The sequence below is a fragment of the Saccoglossus kowalevskii genome, chromosome 19 (assembly GCF_978046115.1).
Source record: "Saccoglossus kowalevskii chromosome 19, keSacKowa6.1, whole genome shotgun sequence".
Classification (NCBI taxonomy): domain Eukaryota; kingdom Metazoa; phylum Hemichordata; class Enteropneusta; family Harrimaniidae; genus Saccoglossus; species Saccoglossus kowalevskii.
Window position 1 is genome coordinate 14,597,897 of NC_140659.1, and position 21,142 is coordinate 14,619,038.

Sequence of the window (21,142 nt, forward strand, 5' to 3'; positions counted from 1 at the left end):
AGAATATATGGAAAACAATGAGGCAATGGAGTTTTTTCATGATTGATGTGTATCGCTGGCATTATCACTGCATGACAAGTGATTGGCAAGAGCACTCTGGACCCTGTTCAATGTTCAAGAAGCTACAAATTCTCAATGTAATTAAACTGCACAAACCTGTAATTGGTACGTTTATGTATCATCTTCACAGCAATTTGCTCCAGGCTCATACAAACTACAACTTTTTATTGGGACAAGTCAGAGAAAGGTACATGTAAATGTAATAGTTTGTGCCTAGTATCAGATAACATTCATAATTTCGTATTCACATACGAAGTGATAGAACATTTTTTTTTGACCGTGATTAACCTTCATCAAATCAGTTCAGTGAATAATAATATAAAACCAGCTAGATAGCACTCGCAACTCAGAAGAGATGCCAATATTCATATCAACACTCAGAGAAACACAGACACTATTATCTTGAACTTTGACCTTAAAATATAAGTATTTGGATCACAAAAAATAACATCAGCAAAGTTTTCAAGACAATGGCGATCTAAACTTGGTAGTTTTATTGTGAGCATGCATACACATATTTGGCGACCCAAAAATTCATGCCATGTGGGGGTTACTTTGGAAACCTGTGTGCCAAGTTTGAAGTTCCTAGCTTTTACCCCTTGTAACTCATAAATATTCATGACCTTTAACTTTTTTTAAGATCTAGATTTGCAGCTAATAGGAAATTACCTGCATTTGGTCCAAAATGATCAAAAAAATTATAGAAAAATAGGTAAAATGAAAATTGATGGTGTCTCATAAGGTTAAGTTGCAAAGAAGACAGATTTTTATTGATATTTATAGAATTTATTGTCAATGATAAATGTATAAGAAAAAGATACAAATTACATCTAATCCTGAATACATACTACCGGTAAGTTTACATGATATGATAAATAAAAAATATCACTACTTGTTTAATCGACAAAATTAAACAAAATAGATGCTAGTCAACCAATTTTGAATCAAATAGAGTAACACAATTATCTGCCACCAGTAAAACCAGTGTATTCAGAGACAATAACAATATGTACAAAATACAGAAGATAATGTATTGAAATAAATGGTTTTAAGAAATGGCCACCTGGCAGCCATATTTCATTGAGTCAACATTACATATGTATATATATATGCCACTGCATTTTAAATCAACACAGAACAAAGTGGATGTTGTCTGAGATGTAACTGGAAGATGTACCCTGAATGTAATTGCCTCCATACCAAAAAAAAAAAATAACAAAAACTGGATAAAAATTATTCGAGCTATGACAACAGATATTTAGTACTCAATAATTTGACACTTATATTTACTGGCAAAGTAAGAATGTTCAGCTAACCATTATGGTTATTTCAACATATATCATTTTACATTTCATGAAGCACACATTTCACTCTTGATCCATAAAATGTGCTTGTCCATTATTGTCTTGTCTTTGTGTGAGAATTTCACAGCCAGTGTCAGTGACAAGAAGAGTATGCTCAAACTGGGCTGAGTTGCGGCCATCTTGAGTAACAGCAGTCCAGTTGTCTGGCCATGTCAAGTCTTTCCAAACACCTGATGAGAAATGATACGTCATCAGCAGATTCAAAGGAATATTCAATGAATTCCTTTGTGATGTGTGTTTCTCAATAAGTTTTTTTTATTTTTTTTAAAAATGATTATTTTTGGTTGCAGTCGGATATAATGCGTTAAAATTAAAAAAAATAAAAGTTTATCCAATGACTAGCAACCAATCTTTTTTTATTTTAGTATTTTTTTCCTCCTGTATGCAAACACACAGGCATTTTATTTAGTTACCCTATCTGTATGTATGTGTGCACATAAGTATATGTCTGTTCCACTGATATTTCAAGAAGACCCGATTAAGTTATGGATCTTAATTACCCAATTTCCATAATTTTAAGTTTTTAAAATAGTATCTCAAGTACTAATTATTACATTTCAACAAAACTTGGTACATAGATGCTCTGTGACATTGAACAGCTGTTGTTTTTTTATATTTTTCTATAGTTTAATGTTAAAATATGGATGTTTCAGAGATGGACAGGGCATTGAGATAATCAAAATTTATCACCACATGTGAATACGCACATTTAAGCATCAAGATAACTCAATATTGTTTGTCAAATCCTACATGTTATTTTGAAGCCACCAATACACTATGAGATTAATTTGTCATGTTTTTATGTTCAATTTCACGAATAATGCATATCTCAAGAAGGGTGGAATGTGTCTTTTTTTTTAAACCATATAATAGTTTATACATCAAATTGAATGGTAACATTCGTGTCATAAATGTTTTGTATGCTGAGATACCTTACCTTCTGAAATCATGGGTTCTATTGTAAATGTATGTCCAGGTTTCATCACTCCAATCGCTTTGTTCTCTGAAATGATAAGAATATGAGGTTATTACGAGAATAGCTCAAAGGATGCACAAAGACAGTACAGCTGGACGATGCACAGTGGAGGTCAATGCGCAGCTTACTGTCTGAGTTCATACTTTGAGGTATCGTTGTAATAACCTTATTATTATACATCTTTTCTATTCCAAGGATACATCATGGGAATGCCGAAATCAAAAAAGTTTAGAACAGAATCAGCGAACTTCTTTGTGTGGAGTCCGGTCAAACCCTGGTGGCAGCCATGTTTGTATTTATGATTAGAGAACGCTTACGCGTGTAATCATTTCATTACGACACGCTGTAACTTATGCCATTATGGTGACAGATGTATAATAATAATAAAATAAAGTGAAACTAGTTAACGCTTATAATACTCAAAAAACTAACATTAATACAGCAAATATGGAATGTATTTGTCAGATTACAAACACTATTTGCTAAAAATATAAAATAGCTACATGTACATTCATTCATTCATTCATTCATTCATTCATTCATTCAGCCTAACAGATATGGGAAACAATTCATCACAGTGCTTGTCTCACAAGTGTCCCATATTTATTGATTTGGACACATGTAGTTTCTGGTTTACACCAGTTCTACAGTATAATTAAATGTCACTTTTTACTCACTTGCATAATGAGGTATACTTGGTGCAGTATGAAACAATTTATGGATGCCATGGCCACAGTATGTTTTGACCACAGAAAACCCATGTGCATGAGCATGTTTTTGTATAATGTTACCCATTTCCCTGTATCGAACACCAGGCTTCACTGTAACATGAAAGAAGACTTAATTAGATTTAAAAAAAAAAAAAAGTGGATTCATATTTTATACTGAGGATATTGTGTATAAAACAACAAGTATAGCAACAAACATGCTAAGAAAATAAATTTTAGGTTCAACTCAAACACCAACAATGTAAAATAACTGAAGATACATGTAACATTACATCCATTATGTCTTTAAAAATATTTCTGCCTGCTTGGCAGAACACTTGTAAAACAACAAAGTGGCAACCAGTTAGCCATTTTGATTGAAATCACAAAAAACAAATGACATGCATCATTAATCCACCATGAATGATGTCAATGCCAAGTTTGATTGAATTCGGTGAAGGTATGTCTGAATCTTGGTGTTTTTGGGGGGGGGGGGACAGAAATAGCCAATATAGGGGTCAAAGGTCAATCAAATCAATGTGCACATGCAATCCATTATTGGCACATCTTTGTACTAACAGATCTCATGCCACTAATCACTTTAAATGCTTTGCAAGCAACAACTCTTTTTTTTTTTTTTTTTTAATACTTGTTTCCCCTGTTTGAGAGCATGTATCACATGGGTCAAAGGTGAGACTAACATGTGGGTTTTTTTTTTGTTTATTATTCAGTGGCCATGTACCTATGGGTTTATTCTGTGTCTATTTGGATGTTCTTCTATTTATTATAAATGTTTGCATGTCTCTCATTGTTAATTTGTTTTCTCCTTAATGACTTAATCAAAGTTTTGTTCCTGGCCAATGGGGTTCCAATAGCCTCACATTTTTTTAAGTACAGAATTTGCACTTCCAGTGTTCAGATCATGAATGGCACTATGAATTCTAGGTGAAAAATTTCTACTCCAAGCAATGCTCCTTGGATTTGCTTTTGAATAACTATGGTGCACAGCTTCAGTTTTTTGTGTGCTTGTCATGAATTTTGTTCTGTCTAGTGCACTTGGACCTTGTCGCATCCAAATTATTCCCCGTATAGTTCTTTGTCTGTCACAGACATATTCAGTCAAGCATTAAAAATGATTTCTTCCATTTATTGCGTTTCCTACCAGTGCAAATATGGGAATATTTTCTGCACATTTCTCCACAGTTCCCAATATAACATTCGATGATGGCACCAACAGTAAATGATAGTTTATTTTTTATAACTTGCGGACATCCACAATACTGCTTGAAAGCCTTTGTGTGTTCTGTATTGCATCATCTTGCAACCAAATCATGGGCAAAGCGTTTTTTTAAGTTTCTCCTGAGATCCTCTTGTTTTTCTGGGAAACGTTGTAACAGAGAAGGTGGTATTGTCCATTTTTCTGTTCAGTCCACCACACAGGTGTCTACTGTCTACCAGATGATCAACTGGTTCATGTTTTGCCATTTCAATGCCAGGGTGACCTTTACTATCCCCATCAGAATTGCACTCCTTTCATCTCCAATACTGGCACCTGGTTGGATGTTGGCACTGCAGTGTCCATCATGTTCTGGGCAGTTGACAATCAATCCTTTATTCTATTGTCTTTCATCAGTCTTGCAAAGTTTGTTCTCAGTGTACACTGACGATATCTTTTTCTTTGCCATGACTTTCTTACAGATGGTATAGGTCATTTGTGTTGCAGGCTGGAATGGAGTTTTGCCGGATGGACTTCACAGTGGGTTATTGAAGCGAGTATCACCTTCCACTGGTAGTGCAGCATTCGCAGTGACACCACTAAGGTGTTGTACTGAATTAACATGATCCAGTTTGCTACCATATCTTTCTTGTTCAGTTTCACTATTGCCTTGTCAATTTTATTGACACACTTCTGCATGCCACTGGTTACTGGGGCTGGTGGTATACAATATTTTCTGTATTTGAAATTGGTGAGCCTAATAGTCCAACCTGCAGTCTCTCATTAGTTGTGGCTGCTTTCCGACCAGATCCCTCTATTTTGATGACTTTCAAAGAGGAAGGGAGGGATTCTCCAAATCCTGTATCACACTGAGCAAACTAAGGCCAGACTTTTATTATCCCTCGTTTCGCGAACCCACCGAATGAACAGGAGCCGAAAACGAAATAAAAATATAATTTTATTTCAGCGTAATTTCTCGCGCCCGCCGACTTGTAAGCGTAAACAAATGCTAAAAAAATATTATTTTTATCTTCATTTTTTTACCGCCCGCCGCATAACAAATCCAAGTTGCAGTTTCGTGGGAGTATCATGATCAAAGTACCAAAGTCTCGCGCAGATGAGAAACAAGGTTATACATGGAATAAAATTTTATTTCATTTCTTCTCCTCGATCAATGATCTGACTTACAATTCTTTGAGAATCACACAAATCTAATGGAAAAATTAACTAATTTTATTTTTTTTCTGACCTCCTCAAAAAAATTGCCTTATAAAAACTCGTGAAACAAGGATTAAAAAAAGTCTGGCCTAAGACTATAAAAAGAGAATGACATACTATCTAAAATAGACTCACCTTCATTAATCGCCAACATCAAGCACTCATGCGTAACCTTTACAAGCTGCTTATTTTTGTCTGAAACATTTCCAACAAAAAATGTCTCATTCAAATCTCCATGGTAACCATTGTGGTAAACAGTGATGTCAACTACAAGATAAAAAATTGGATAGAAGGAAATTGTTGGTGTTTTATATCAAATTGTGGTGTTGACCCTTTCCTTCTAGCAAGTGATCCATCCTGGAATCTGAGTAAATTATGTCACTAAGATGACAAGAACACACAAAAAACACCGAAAAGAGTCATTTTGTAGCAGAACAGAGCTGAACAAGGCATGTCAGAGCTATGGTTCTGAAACACCACTGATCATTAATCTTAATCTGATTTGAAAAACAAAATATTTAATTTAAATACCAAATTTGTCCTGAATGTCAGAAATTCTGTTTTTGACATTAAAATGGCCGCACTTTTTCTCTCGCTCGCTTATTGAAAACATCGGCCGCTCGCCCAAATACTGAAATACCCAAATATAAATCACAGGCACAAGAGCGGTGAAAATGATTGTTTTAATGATACAGTTTGAGGATACAAGTATTAGCTATTATTAAATTCTATGCCACTTTATATCGTTCGCGAACGCAACTTGAACTTGAATGTCCTCTTCTTACGTGATTTGTTGCTTGTTCTGATTTTAGCTAATTCAATGTAATATTTTTATTTTATGGAAATGGAATGAAAATGTTACTGTGGACTAAGAAAATTAGTCTATGCGAACTTAGCATACATGTGTAATGTAAATTGATCGTGTTCCACAAAAATGCTGATGTAGCGGGACTGTGTTCCGTTTATATTTAGGGCCACTCCTTTCAATAATCATTATCAAGGCACTTACATGAAAAGGGCAGTGCTGACTCCATTGGAAAAAGAGCAGTGAAACAAGGAAAATGTTGATGTTGTTTTTATTCCAAAAATAACAATGTCAAAAAAATTGAGTCAGGATCAGTGGCTGGGCTCGATCTATACGCAATATAAAAGTATTCTCACGAACCAGTTCCTCTGTGATAGTAAAAACGGGCCATATGCCCTGAAAATATCTTGACATTTAGAAATAAAATTTAGTTGTAGCCGAAATACATGTGTACATTTCATGTATTTGGTGGTTGGTCTGATGAACAAAGTGAAATTTCTGTACTGAAAATCATCGATCAGAGTCTGGTTTTTCAATTTGCGAAGAAATCGACGTATTCCTTAATATATCTCGGACTAGTTTTTCTTTTTGTACCGAGGTCAAATTCAACCTTTTTGTCAAAATATACCGATGTTTCTGGAGTTAATAATTATGAAGCCTTTCACAGCACAAAAAAAAAAACTATGTGATTTGACACCAGTGATTGGATGATGTGAGAACCTTTTTATTTGCATCAAATACCCTTTGTTACAACATCATTGATTGGCTGAAAGTCACCTGATCAAAGCACGACCTGGGTCACAGAACCATATTTGTTTGTATCAACTACAAGATTTTGCGAGAGAACCACACCCACATTTTCAATCTTTTTTAGCACTGAAGTTGCCAACAACTGTCAGAAAACAGGTTTGAATAAAATAAAGCTAGTGATTGGTAAGAATGGTTATTAATATATTACCTGGTGGTCATCAAATTTCTATTTTTTTTCATTTAAATGTAAGAAATGAATAGTTGAAATTGACTGTTTCACCGGGACAACTGTATTTTTTTTTTTTAGTTCGGCTATGAAAAATAAAAATATATATACATGTATAATAAATAGTATTTGTTGAATTATTTGTTCAAATTACTGAACTTGATTCCCATGAATCAGGTCAATGTCCTGTCTCTGCTGATTGTGTTGTATGACTCACGTCGGCACCGACACCATCCTAACTTAATAGCATGGGAAGACCATCAATGATTGACATTCAAAACAAATTATTACCGAGACACAGTCAATATGCATTTCAAACAATCAAAATTATTATCAAATAATAAATTACATATGCAAAATTAAGAAATACACAAAATGTAATACATACATGTAATGTAACACATAATGTAATAATATTAATAATATTTTCATTCACTCAGTCCATGCATGGAGCTCTCCTTGTGGAACAATAATTATACAAATCACATCGTGAAGAGTCAACAATCAGGAAAGAAAACCCCGAAATTACACCGATGTACTTTACCATCACAGTCAAATCCAGGTCAAAGGTCAGATTGCGTGCATATAATTATGTAGATAGTTTCAATTCATTGTCAATGACATAGTCCCCATCATGTTTTTAGTGACTTTGTCAAGCAATGAAAAGCATACTCAGATTATGTTTAAATATTGGGATAGTATTTAATCTTTTTACTACAAATGTGCATGAAACAGGTATAAAGACTAAGTTTGAATGAAATTGGTCAATGCATGCCCCAGAAACTGATAATGACATGTCCAAATGTTGATTTTTGGTGTTTTTTGGAACAAAATAGGCAGCCAGTCGGTCAAAGGTCAACCAAATAAAAAATAAATCGATGTGCACATGTCTCCCATCATGACTTATCTTTGTACCAGCTGTGAAGAAAATCTGTCTAGGCGTCTCTGGGAAATCATGACAAACGCATGGACGGACAGAAGGAACCCAAAATATAAGTCCTGTTTCGGACTACATCCGACGGGGACTAAACACAAAAAATATTTGAATTTTATACGACAATTCAACGTTTATGGAATAGAATAGGTACGTGTATACAAAAACGATACGGCTGAGACATCATGTTCATTACTGAAGTCATTAATCAATGCTCCCTAGGGGCAAAATAATGTCATGCAAAGGGGCCGTTTGACATCTACTTTACAACCCGATATTCAGGGCATTCCGCATCACATACACGTTATTTTTATCGCAAGAATTCATTCATAGATCTCAAATTTCATGTACAAAGCAGCAAAAGCCAGGCCTCTGCTTCCTTTTAAGGGACATCAAGTATTAGGTGTCAATTTTGCCGTGAAACTGGTAGACAAGACACAATATAATATTGGGTCTTACTAAACACATTTTAAAGGAAGCTACTGTGGACAATCATAAAACTGTATTGTAGTTAGTTTTAATGTATGATTTCTGTTAATGAAATAAATTTATTTAGACTTCAAAATTATGATAGTGTGGTTGATACAATCTAGATACTGGCTTCTTGCGCACTTTATCGAATTCAAGTAATAATGTTATACGACTAATGCACAGTACTGAAAATTACACAGCATTGAAAGAGTCCCTGGTCATGGTTTTGGACGACAAACTCCATGTTTCTTGATTTCAAGGAGTGAAATGTCAATCTCAGATGCTAGAGAAATCACTGAAAACACAAAAGATATATAATCCCACTAAACGTAGCTTTTCAATATATTCCTCTTCAGAGACATAAGTACAACTTACTATTTACTATATCACCATCTTGCAATGGTCTTTTATCTGGAATTCCATGACAGATGACTTCATTAACTGACCTACAAAATTAAATTATACAACATTATTTACAAATAATTTTCCATCAATAGACAATAAATGCAAAGACTGCCAAGATCTGATTTAGAGGAAATAGAACCACGAAAGTTATTGTTTCCTCTCACATTGAGTTCTCTTTTCTCTCGTCATCACATATCTACCGGATTCGGCTGATACCCCGCCCTGGGCGAACTTATGGAGGATTCGATTTTTTTTAAAAAAATGTGGACCAATAGATCGCCCGGTCGATCTTTTGGCAGATATTACGAGGCCCATCTTGTCTAAAAAAATAACCCTGCGTTGATAGAAATGGTATAAATAATGTTTCGCATTGACCAAATATAATCATGCAAAGTATAAATTCAAAGTGTTTTAATACATTGGTGAGAGGTCGCATTTTACGTGAACAAGAACATGCACTAAGAAGGAAAAGCAAGTGAAAGTCGAAACGGGGTGCATCATGGAAATGACACAACACACGCTGCGACAACTGAGTGATCAGCGACATCATTTTGGGACGCAATTGAACTTCAAGTACTTTGCGAAACTTGCTGCGCGGCGATGCTGGCATCAAGTGTGTGTTGACCGAAGTTTGACCCCAAGTCACGCGCTGAACTGGCGCGTTACCTTAGCAACCTTTTTCGTTGTGGTCTGCGCGTCGATCTAGTAAAATTGTTATTATATCCGACGGTACTGTAATTACGCAACTTGTATGCAACTCTGTACTGGCTTTGAATACATCAACGTCGTTTACTTAGTGCACTGCTTTTCTTATTACACAAATTTGTTTACAATATTGTACCAGCTCTGAATATTTCAACTTTGTAATGTATTGCTTTCATGATAACTACGCAAAATTCATTTTATCTTTTACTATTGTTAGGGCACTGACCCGGGGTATTGGGTCTGTGAATATTTCAATATTACCGACTTGATAATGCGTTGCGTTCGTAATAATTACACAAACATAAACATGGGCGCATTTAAATCATTAAAAATGATAGTAGTCGGGTATCTACAGAAAGTCAAGAAAATATTTTAAATACCTGTGATTCATCGATGTTCCAATGGTGATTTTTTTTATTCGAAATAAAGTGAACATGCAATATAAACCATACCATGCGTCAAGTTAAATTTTACTATAATATAATAAACTTTGGACAGCGCACTTCGATCGCATTATTCACGTACATTTCAACTGAATTACGTGCGGCATTGGGCAATGAGTTCACGCACTGATATTTAAATTCGGGCCATCCAGCTTGACGCAAATCAATATAGTTACTTGTCATGTGTTCAAAACATCTTTCAACTCTCACAAATACCATGAACGCGAAAAGATAACTGGGGGTTAACTGAAAGGGAACGTCTTTTTTGGACAAAAAACACGTCAGTACAAGATTATGTGTATAAGGTTAGCTTTATAGAACGTACATGACCGCTTAACTCTGTGTTTTTTAATAATCATGTCGCATGTGAAACGCAGGAGACATTTTAGTTCGCCCATTTCTTGGATATTTTAAACTTCGTAAATAACATTCTTTTCAAGCGTAGACTTTATTCGAGTGTAATAAACGTAAGTGAAATGTATTTTAACGAGTCATAATACGCAACAACAATTCGTATACAGCATTGGTTTTATTAAAGTTTTAATGCTTTTCGACTTCACAGTGAATTATTTTAGCGTCATATTTGAAATAGCGTACTCGATACAAGATGTCGGACAGGAAAATTGGGGTCTGTAAAAGTGTTTGTTGGTTCAGTCAGGCAATGTGTGGACCAAAACATCGCCCACTATTTGAAACATCGCCCATGGGCGGGGTATAGGATGGGCGGGGTATCAGCCGAATCCGGTATATTACATTGATCTATATCGTCATGGTATCTGTAAAGTGGGCGTGATGACTGGATTACATAGGATACTATTTAGTGGTCTTTTACTCTGAATGATATCTCGATGGATTGTGCATCTTAATCCGTTAAGCGCCTTTGAACTTTTCTCAGCAAAACTTTGATGCAACTTTTTTTCTGTTTTTTTTTTTGTTGAAAATTTTGAAAAAAGTATTTGGGTTTAAAATTTATGAATAGTGAAAAAAAAGGGTTATGACTTATAGAAAGATTGGTAAAATAATCCACACGCTGTACAGACACCCATATACACTTCTGCAGTAGATTTGACAATTAAGCAACAGATTAGCAATGCCCCATATATGTAGTAATGTTTGTTGTGTTATTCTAGCTTATCCGTAATAATTGCATTCAATTGAAGCTTGGCCCGAGGTTGTTGCATTGCTTGTGAACTTTGAAAATATCACTGCATTTCAAAACATTTACATTTTCACAAGTTTTGAAAATTTATTTTAATAATCCCATTCATAGAGATTAAAATGTAATTATACGGTTGTTACTTACGTACAACATGACTTTGGAAAGTTGTAGTAATTTAGTGGAGAGGGATAACAGTTTCTTTCAATGCAAGCTTCATGCACTATCCTATCTATCTCATCAGTTGTCACGCCAACAGCTATAGCCTTAGCTCCAATATCCAGTACCTCGCGTCCCAACTGAGAATATGAGACAAATGGAAATTTAGTATTCTACAATTTTAATTTATTTAAAAAATGCTTAAAAACTCCTCAAGAGGAATTAAAATGGTTAAATAACATAGCAAAACATACAATCACAGGAATACAATAACAAGAATTACGAATTGCTGTGTTTTGTAAGATTACATACAAGTAGGAGTGAATATCACGTAATGAACTAAATCATTCTAGACATTAGGCAGATAAGGCAAATATTCTAGTTAAATTAAATTTAAACAAAGTATATTAAAACATATCCAGCTCTAACATAGTCATAAAGCTTCCTAGACATTTTTAATACAATGAAAACGAGTCGGTCATCTTGAATCAGAGACATTAACGTCCATATGTGATATATTACAAATGTGTAAAGTTGTAACCTGCTCAAAGTGCAGACAAGACAGATGTGGCTCAAGAGAATGAGAATCATTTAAATATGAAGTTCCAGGTATGAATTAATTTTAATGAAATCCATTCACAATTGAAGATCTGGTATCGGTACCATAATGAAGAACAGGTTAAAGTGTGGTGTTCGTCGCGCAGTGCATGTTGGAGTTTCATGTAAATAAACAATGTATTTTACACCCGTTGTAAACGTCGCTATGAGTCCCATATCGAACAGGACGCTGTACGACGACTGCCGCGCTTTAAATTCATTATTGCATGTCCATATGTAACATGATGTATAATGCACGAAGACCGGTAGCCAATAGGAGATTATGATTATTGTTCCAAAATTTAAAAAAAAAATTATAGAAAAATACAGAAAACAGCAAAATCTTACTCTAAAAACTGGTGGGAAAAAATGGTGGTCAAAAAGTTAAACAAATGGTTGCTAGAACCCAATCTGTAATGTGCATTAAGAACCTATGATGTTCCAGGTACCCAGTATGTGCAAATTTTGAATGACACTCAAAATACAGATAAGTGATTGCTTGATTTTGATGCATTTTTAGCACTAAAGTGGCCACCATCCTGCCATCTCTTGAATCAGATCACGAAAAGTGATAAAATTTGACATTGGCATTCAAACTATTTAGGAGACAAAATCAGTTCTATTTCTAACTGTAGTGCAGAATTTGTATAATCTTACCCTGCATGCAGTTCTCAGACTTTCAATTTCGTCTTTCTTTAGCTGCTTGATTTGTGAGTTACCTCTCATCTCCATTTCACTTGCAGGATATCCTGAATAAAAAGAAAGCAAAGAAAAGAACTTGACAGTTTTAGACCCACAAGTCATTCTGGTTAGCTTGTCTTTAAGTAGTTTTCTTTAAAATTTAGACGAAATTAGTACAGTACTGTATAATCTTACAGATTAGTTTCCCCATCAAATACAGATAGCTTGGCCCCAGAGTCTCCAAGTATTAGTTTATAATCAACATCTTTTGATTCATTAAGCAGAGTATCAACAAATTTGAATAAAATGACATTTGATTAATCAGCAGTTATAAGATTGGGAATGTGTGCAATGATGTGTGGGAACAACCTTTTCCGGGCCCAGTGTGCGACCTTTTATTTCAATTATAATACCATAGACTATCAAGAAATTGAAGTATGTGTGTGTGGTAGTTTGAGAAGAAATTAAGACAGTGCCGTTAGCTCGTCATGGATGCACATATTTCAGTCACGCATAGGTGTTTGCAAGCAATTGACATGCGATCTCAGTACATAGGTGAATTTCTAGACGAAAATGACCATGATTTCTTAACCTGAACATATAATTGTGGGGTTGTTGTTTAAACTATTCATACAAATACGGGAAAACAATAAATACTGATGAGTCGGGCACACAGAATCTTATAAGTATGCTCTTGCCTTGACCTCAAGCACTGCCCTGTTATTGTCCGTCTACTTCATCAATCAAGTAATGAGAATGTAGCATTAATGTAACAAACAGTGCGTGGTATTACTATAATAAATATTTGTTATAATATCAACAAAATACGATTACCTTCAAGGTTATCTGCGTAGTCTGGTCTTGGTATATGGTACGGCACATCTCGCTTCGGTGTCTAAGAGAATACAAGCGATAATGTCATTCTCAATTTTGTATAGTTTGACTTGACTACTACTATTTCAGACTTGTCATTAGAAATTCATGCATCAAGAACATATAAGCTGAGGGTATGCAATCTTTATAATCACAAATAGTGACAAGCAGGGTTATAGCCAGAAAATACAATTTTCAATAAAAAATTGAACAGGTTTGTAGAAATTTTGCATGTCAAATGAAATCGTGTACCTGTCGAAAATGACGAGCACACAGGTGGCTGGGTGAAATCTTGGCGATATCCGGTGAAGATCTCACAAGAAACATGTTAACAAATTACTGATAACATATTTATATACAGTGTTTGAACTTACTGCCCGTCCATATGCCCGGTATGGATAAATATTCAGTCGGGCTGGTAAAAAATTACTAGCCCTGTGGTTGGGTAGATTTTTAGAGAAAATAAATAAAATATTACTTTTTACAAAAATCACAAAATATTTATTGTTGTCAAAATTATGTACCTAGAAGTCTGACGTGACAAAATCCATGAATTATGAGTGATTTAGCAAACTCTCTCACTATGCATACTTTGAACTCTCACAATATGCGAGAGTTCCAGTTGAATATGAATCAGATTTTTCTTACTTGAATGAAATATAGTGGAGCGATTGAAAGTAAATAAAATATTGAAAACATAAACAGGGCTGATAAAGTATTAGTAGGGCAGGCAAGTTACCTGCCCTGTTGTCTGGTAAACTATTTTGACAAATTTCAAACACTGCTATACATTTTGTATACTAAGACGTTTTTGAAGATAGCTATATCAATAGCTTGATTTTATCAATAGCTTTTTCCGTGACATGTCGTGATATGTATAAATTTATGCATTAGTGACAGCTTAAATCAAAGCCAAAAGTTTGCACTACAACATTGGCAATTTAAAATCTTTACCATATTGCATTCACATTAACATATTTAAATGACTATGGTAATTCAAACACATTGGCAAAATCCAGCATTTTGATTGGTTAATTAGCAACTTGACCTATCAGGTCAATAAACACGCCTCGTGTGCATAGAAAAACATGGCGGATATCATATCGGATCAAGTGTTCACATGTGACTATAATTATTTGCTTACGGTGAAACTAAGTTGAATTTTAATTGCATTTCATAACAATTCAACGAATTTATTTGTTGTAGTTTATTATAATCACTACTGAGTAATAATGAACAATTGCAACACTTCGAAAACAAGCAAGTTATTCACTTGTGAAACGTACATGTAGCATGACCGATTGTGCTACCATACTGTGATCATTTGCTACTAAGCAATGCTTTCGAGTTTGTTTTTATTCAAAACTTTTTTTTTAAATATACTTTTTGCTACCAAAAAAATAAAAAAAATGAATGCATATTACTTTAAATATACTGAGTATTTTTTGTAAAAATTACCACAACAAAAACACATTCAAGTATCACATGAATGGTTGTCAGAATGGCAAAATACAGTAATCATTATGACGAATAGTATGCCTGGCTGGCTGAACTGATTTGAAAGATTTGCACCCGGGACCAATAAACAAAGTGACTGATAATGAGTCCGTTTGAGGGCGCTATAACACTATCCTCAAATGTACACCATGTGAACAGTTTTTGAAATTTTCAGGGGGTATGTTTATTCTGGGAGGTATTTTTATTTGGGACTTGGGAGTAGAGGGCGCTCTCATCAACACCTTTAACATTTTCACCACTAGTTCCCACTTTTCATCACAAATTCACAAAATAGTTCTTATAGTCTGCACTTTCCTTCAGAAAATTGGGGCGAAAATAGCCAAATTTTTTAGTCAAAACAGAAAATTGACAAAAAAATTTGTCTGTTGGCTCCAAAATGTGAACTTCTTTATTATTACTTGGAATTATTTTTTGTTATTTTCGCTAAAAGAATGTATAAGTGAAAATATAATCCTTTTTTCTATATTTTACATTCAACCAATCAAAACTCAGTAAAAATAAACTCCATGCAGAACAGCCAACATGTTATTTCAGCAAAAATTAATTCCAGCTAAAAAATAAAGTATTTTACAGTAAATCAAATACCTTTAAACATGCACATTTATTTTGTCCCATCATACAGCATAGTAACACAATTTACCACCACAAATGGACACTTACTGTGGGGAAAGGTCTCAACTTTCCGGTAAAAACATAACCAGGCCATGGATTGTATCTTTTATTAATTTCTCCTTCTTTCTGTCTTTCTTTCTCCTTTTTATGTATCTTCTTATGTTCATTCCAATTCGCTTTGAAACATTCCTGAATAGGGAAAAAAATCAATTAATTAATTAATTTAATTATTATAATTAATATACACTGAATTTCAGAAAGCCACGAATATTTTTAGTGAAATTTATTAAATTTTTAATCAACCCGGAATACCCTAGGTTTGCATTCAATTCAGCAGAAGAAATTGTTAATGACTTTTGTAATTCTCATTACCCACGAGTCATTGTGTCTTTCCTTCAATCACGGCCAATTTATGCAAAATGTAGATACAGTATTGGCGGGTGTCGCCCTCTAGTAAATGTAATGTTATCCAAAATGTTTCAAATTAATTATTCAGGTGTTTAATTTAGATGTCACATACATAATCCAAAGTCTACAACATTCACTTTCAGGTAGTGGGGTATTGTCATGATGTTCTCACTGTCAGTATACACGTCGTAAAATAATTATAATTCACAAGATGAATAACAATGATAAATATGGGAAATGATTGTTTACTTTTTTGTTTGCTGTTGTCCAGAATAAGCCCATAATATGTGCCTGCTAAATACATTTCTGAAAATGTACATTTAGAGAAGTCTTAATTCAAGTCTCAAGAAATATCAATTTTAGGATACATTGAGTTGAAGCAATAGGGCATATTATGCAATCTTTTATCTTTTCACCACTAGTTCCCATTTTTTCAGATCACAAATTCACAAAATAATCCCTTTTATAGTATGCACTTTCGTTCAGAGGATTGGAACAAAAATAACCCCATTTTTTTAGTTAACTGTAAATTGACTCAAATTGTGTCTGTTGGCTCCATAATTTCGGTTAATTTTCAGAGATATTGAAGAAAATGAAAATGTACATTCAGGAAAGTCATCAAAAATAACAATTTTGATAAAAAAAAACATTTAAAAAAAATATAGATACATCGAGTTGAAGCAATAGGGTACATCACGAATTAAATTTTTGTATGAATCAAGTCATACAGTAAGTTTTGACATACGATACAAATTTCTCTTCCCAGTAAACATGTTAAACTAATATTACACTGGCAGGTAATTTTTTAACTTTTATTTGTCAACAAAACAATTTCACCTAATTGATAATCGGTATGTATGAGCCTACTTTCTTTGTTTTTTATATTTATTGCCGTCATTCAATTGTTTTCTCCCTGACTCAATATTTTGTCTTTTAAAACCTCAATAAGCGATTTTCGCTGAATAATACAATTTATTTCTTGTGAAATTAAAGCTATATAAATTACATTATTTATACAGTGGATGTAATTGTGTTACAGATTTGTTCCAACCTTTTTAAACCAATTTGAATTTATTTTGCTGGCTTTAACACACATTTTGATAATGTTTGGTAGTTCATTTAAATGACCTCTACCTAATTCTCCCTTTACCCAAATTATTTGAGTCATTATACTGACCCATACAAAGTGATAAAAGTGATTGCAAATTTCATATGTATATATTTCACATAGCAGAACGGGACTAGTTGATCAAATAATAAACACAGTTTTGTTGAAATCACTTTATAATCCAGAATAGCAAGACGAATGCTATGGTATATATTCCTATTCAAAAGGAAATGGTTCATAAGTGTAATTTATTTACCACTTTTTAGTTCATTATTATCAAATTAAAAATTTATATTTTTTTTAAAATGCCGTTTTAGCAGCAGTTTCCATAGACCACAATGAAAACACATTTCCTTGTTTAAAACCCACTAAAAATATTATCATTTTTAAAATACTGTATATCACTTTATATCACTATGTGTCATCGAGCAAAATTTTGAGATATTGTAATATACTGTAAAATGACTAATTTTCACTGGGTTTAAATTTCGCTGATTTATCATTTCAGGCATATTCAGTGGATTAAATTCACGGTTTTATCATTTAGATAATGTGTTCTATGCTAAATTTCACATATTCACTGGGTTTTAATTTAGCGCATTTTTCAGTCAGTGAAATAAGCAAAATTAAAACCCAGTGAATAATTAACCTTATTACAGTATCCTTGTCATAAAAATCAATAGAAAATGCCTTGAACAGACAAAACATGCTATTTTCACTGTATGTTATTATCTATTTTATCTGCTCTGAGTACAGTGATATGATATACGGGTTTATTACCCATATTATTTGTGAAAAATACAATTCTGAAATAGGAAGAAAATAAATATATATTTACAGGTAAAAGCAATTTTAAATAGCTTTAGGAAGCTAATCTTGTTAAATTCCTTTAAACATAAATAAATATACAATATTTGGCGCTAAACTGAATAAGTAAATAGAAAAAATGCAGCCATATAGTACTTCATGACAATACTGTTTTTACAAAAGCGAAGAATATAATAAAGAAACAAAATAAAGTTATGTAGTGTATCTCGCCAATAATAAATCCTTCAGTTTTTGTTTGAATATATGCTTTAGTTGTGATCTTAATGTGACAGGCAGACTGTTCCATAATTTAGTTCCTAAATACGAGATTGAAAATTGGCCTATAGTTGTATTCATTTTTGGAACAAGTAAGTCACATCGGTGCAATCGTCTGGTATTGTGACAGTGCTGAATATACCGGTACTTAAAGTTGTATGTTTGCATAGAGTGTCGAAGATTACCATGGATAATATCATATACAAAATTACAAATTGAATACTGTGAAATACTTTATTTTAGCTGGATTTTATTTTCGCTGATTTTTGATGAGTTGAATGTGAAATATAGGAAAAGAAGTATATTCGCTGGTTTTTATTTTCTTGGAATCATTCCTTCAGCGAAAATAGCGAAAATAAACTCCAAGCGAAAATAAAGTATTCTACAGTATATGCACAATTTAGGGACATCAAGAATTCTAAGTTTTTTGAAAATAGGTGCAGATTGGGCATTAAAAATCAGAGAAAGTTATCAATCTTGAAATCTGTTTTTGTGCTGTTATAATGCTTATAATGCAGTGACTCCATAATTTAATTTAATTTTCCCTATCTTTGTAATATGATAAATCAAACGCGTAAAAATGAAGAAAATGCAAATATTTTTATTTTTGTGTAGCGTTCTTACTCTTATAGACTAGCATGGATGCGGGACGGGGAGTTCAATGTTTTGAATTCTTGTTATTATGTAATTGAATCATTCACGCATTACCTGTGAGCAAAAGAAAGACCCTTGAATTCCAAGTTTGATACAAGTTGGACACTGTAACTTTGCTGGCTTTTGACAATCGACTGTTTCACATATCCTCGTGGTACCTTCCTCGCCGCAGTCCGCCATGATAAAAGGTCAGAGGTTATACACATTTCTCATCTTGAACTATGGGGGCTCATGTTATAAAGCCGAAACAAGAATGGAAGTCGCTGGTTTGACATGATAGGACAATTGAGTATTTTTCCCGAAAAAGTCTAGTAATTTCATATAAGCATAAATTTCTCATTTGAGCGTGGGTTACAGGCTGAGCATATTGCTCTCACCATTGTAACATCATTAAAATTGTGCCAACACGAATCAGATACGAAAATAATGATTAGTTGTTCTTTGACTTGTGGTGGCGTTTTGGCGAACTGCTTTCAGGCATATTCATTTATACAGCGTGTGCGCCATAGCATATATAAATGGGCGTATAATTGTAAGCGCCCTCACTTGGCAGTTTTATTTCTCTAATTTTTGCACACATAAATACTAGTTATGCGTTGAGGTCTCTTGGGTACGAATATAGGTCGATGGATTAGTTATTATCTTTTTCTTCTTAGTTTATTGGTGGTAGACGGGGAGTGAGCCCGAGCCTAGTTCCAGGCTTATTTCGGGTTGAAGTGAATAACTCGAGTTGGCGGACGCACACATGATGTCCGGCAAACGGTGGACACTCCGCATTGTCAGCCGTGCATTCATTCGCCCATATCTAGGTCCAATTGCGTTATCTACCGAATGAATATTACTTCCTTGTTAGAAATGTGTTTTAAAGCGCGGTGGTCGTCACGCAGCGCGTGTTCTAATTTCATGTAAATAAACAATGTATTTTACACGCGTTGTATACGTCGCTATGGGTCCCATATCGAACAGGACGCGGCGCGACGACCACCGCCTTTTAAACCAGGCAGTAAGACCGCAAATTGAATTTCATTTTCTACTCACTTTACACACACTTATAAGATCAATCATTTGATAGGTCGAAAACAACAACAAAATGCCGTTCTCTAATTGGTGTGACTGTCAGGGTCGTGTAGCCTATCAACAACAATCTGCTCAGATGAATCGATTCGCGCCCTGGGTTTGTGTACCACAGACTAAATAGGGAGACAACATTGACATTGACTGTGACTCGTCGTTAACTGTCGGGTATCATCAAAATTACCCGATGTTTTTGTATATGTTTATTCTAGTATGTATATGTATGTATTTCGGCCTCGTAGATCTAGCCAATTAAGGGACAGCTCAGTTGCTATGACAGTTGCAGCTCGGATTTCGGGTAGGAATGCGAGCAGTTGAAAACTTCAAAAAGATCGACGTCGGTTGAGGGCGCATAGTGGGTCAAAATTTAGCGTTTTTCGCCAAAAAAATTACTTACATTTTTCTAAAATTGCCGGAAATATTAAAAACAGCGGCACATACCCGTACACTTCAACTGTTGGAGTGTCTACATGTTTGAAGATTGAATAGTAAATTTACATAACTGAAACAACAGTTACATTATCATAATAGAACACTTGCACTGGAATGAATATGTATTGTAGGAATTGCGTTGACAATAATACATGGCTTGAATTCACGATTAGGTGACAACATAACGCTTATAGCATGTCAACAATGCGTATAAAACCCATGAGGCCTTCAATTTTTGTTATAATTCATATCACAAAGTTCACTGTCTGGTATATAATTACACATTATCGACGCACTGATGTATCGTGTTCTTTCCGCAGCCGTTTTACTAAATAATTAATTTAGCTTGGAGAATTTTTTTTCATGGGTTTCAGCTTGCTAAATCAGGTTACCTAGAATTGTCACCGCGGTACATATAATACGTTTTTTGTTCTGTGACCCGGAAAACTGTTCTTATCAATATCAATAACTTTTATAATCTCTCTTCTAGCAGTGGCGGCGGCCTCG

General features: G+C 34.1%; 1 protein-coding gene across 1 annotated transcript; it reads right to left on the minus strand.

Annotated features, from left to right (window-relative positions):
* Positions 1–824: 824 nt before the first annotated feature.
* On the minus strand, positions 825–19,353 carry LOC100369174 (methionine aminopeptidase 1-like). The gene is made up of 10 exons (XM_085494005.1): positions 19,184–19,353; positions 15,925–16,065; positions 13,708–13,768; positions 12,850–12,941; positions 11,584–11,735; positions 9,103–9,173; positions 5,677–5,808; positions 3,078–3,221; positions 2,362–2,427; positions 825–1,594 (listed from the first exon to the last, which is right to left on the minus strand). Exons 1-10 carry the CDS (start codon positions 19,307–19,309, stop codon positions 1,428–1,430), a joined length of 1,152 nt encoding a protein of 383 aa, XP_085350131.1. The 5' UTR covers positions 19,310–19,353; the 3' UTR covers positions 825–1,427.
* Positions 19,354–21,142: the final 1,789 nt, after the last annotated feature.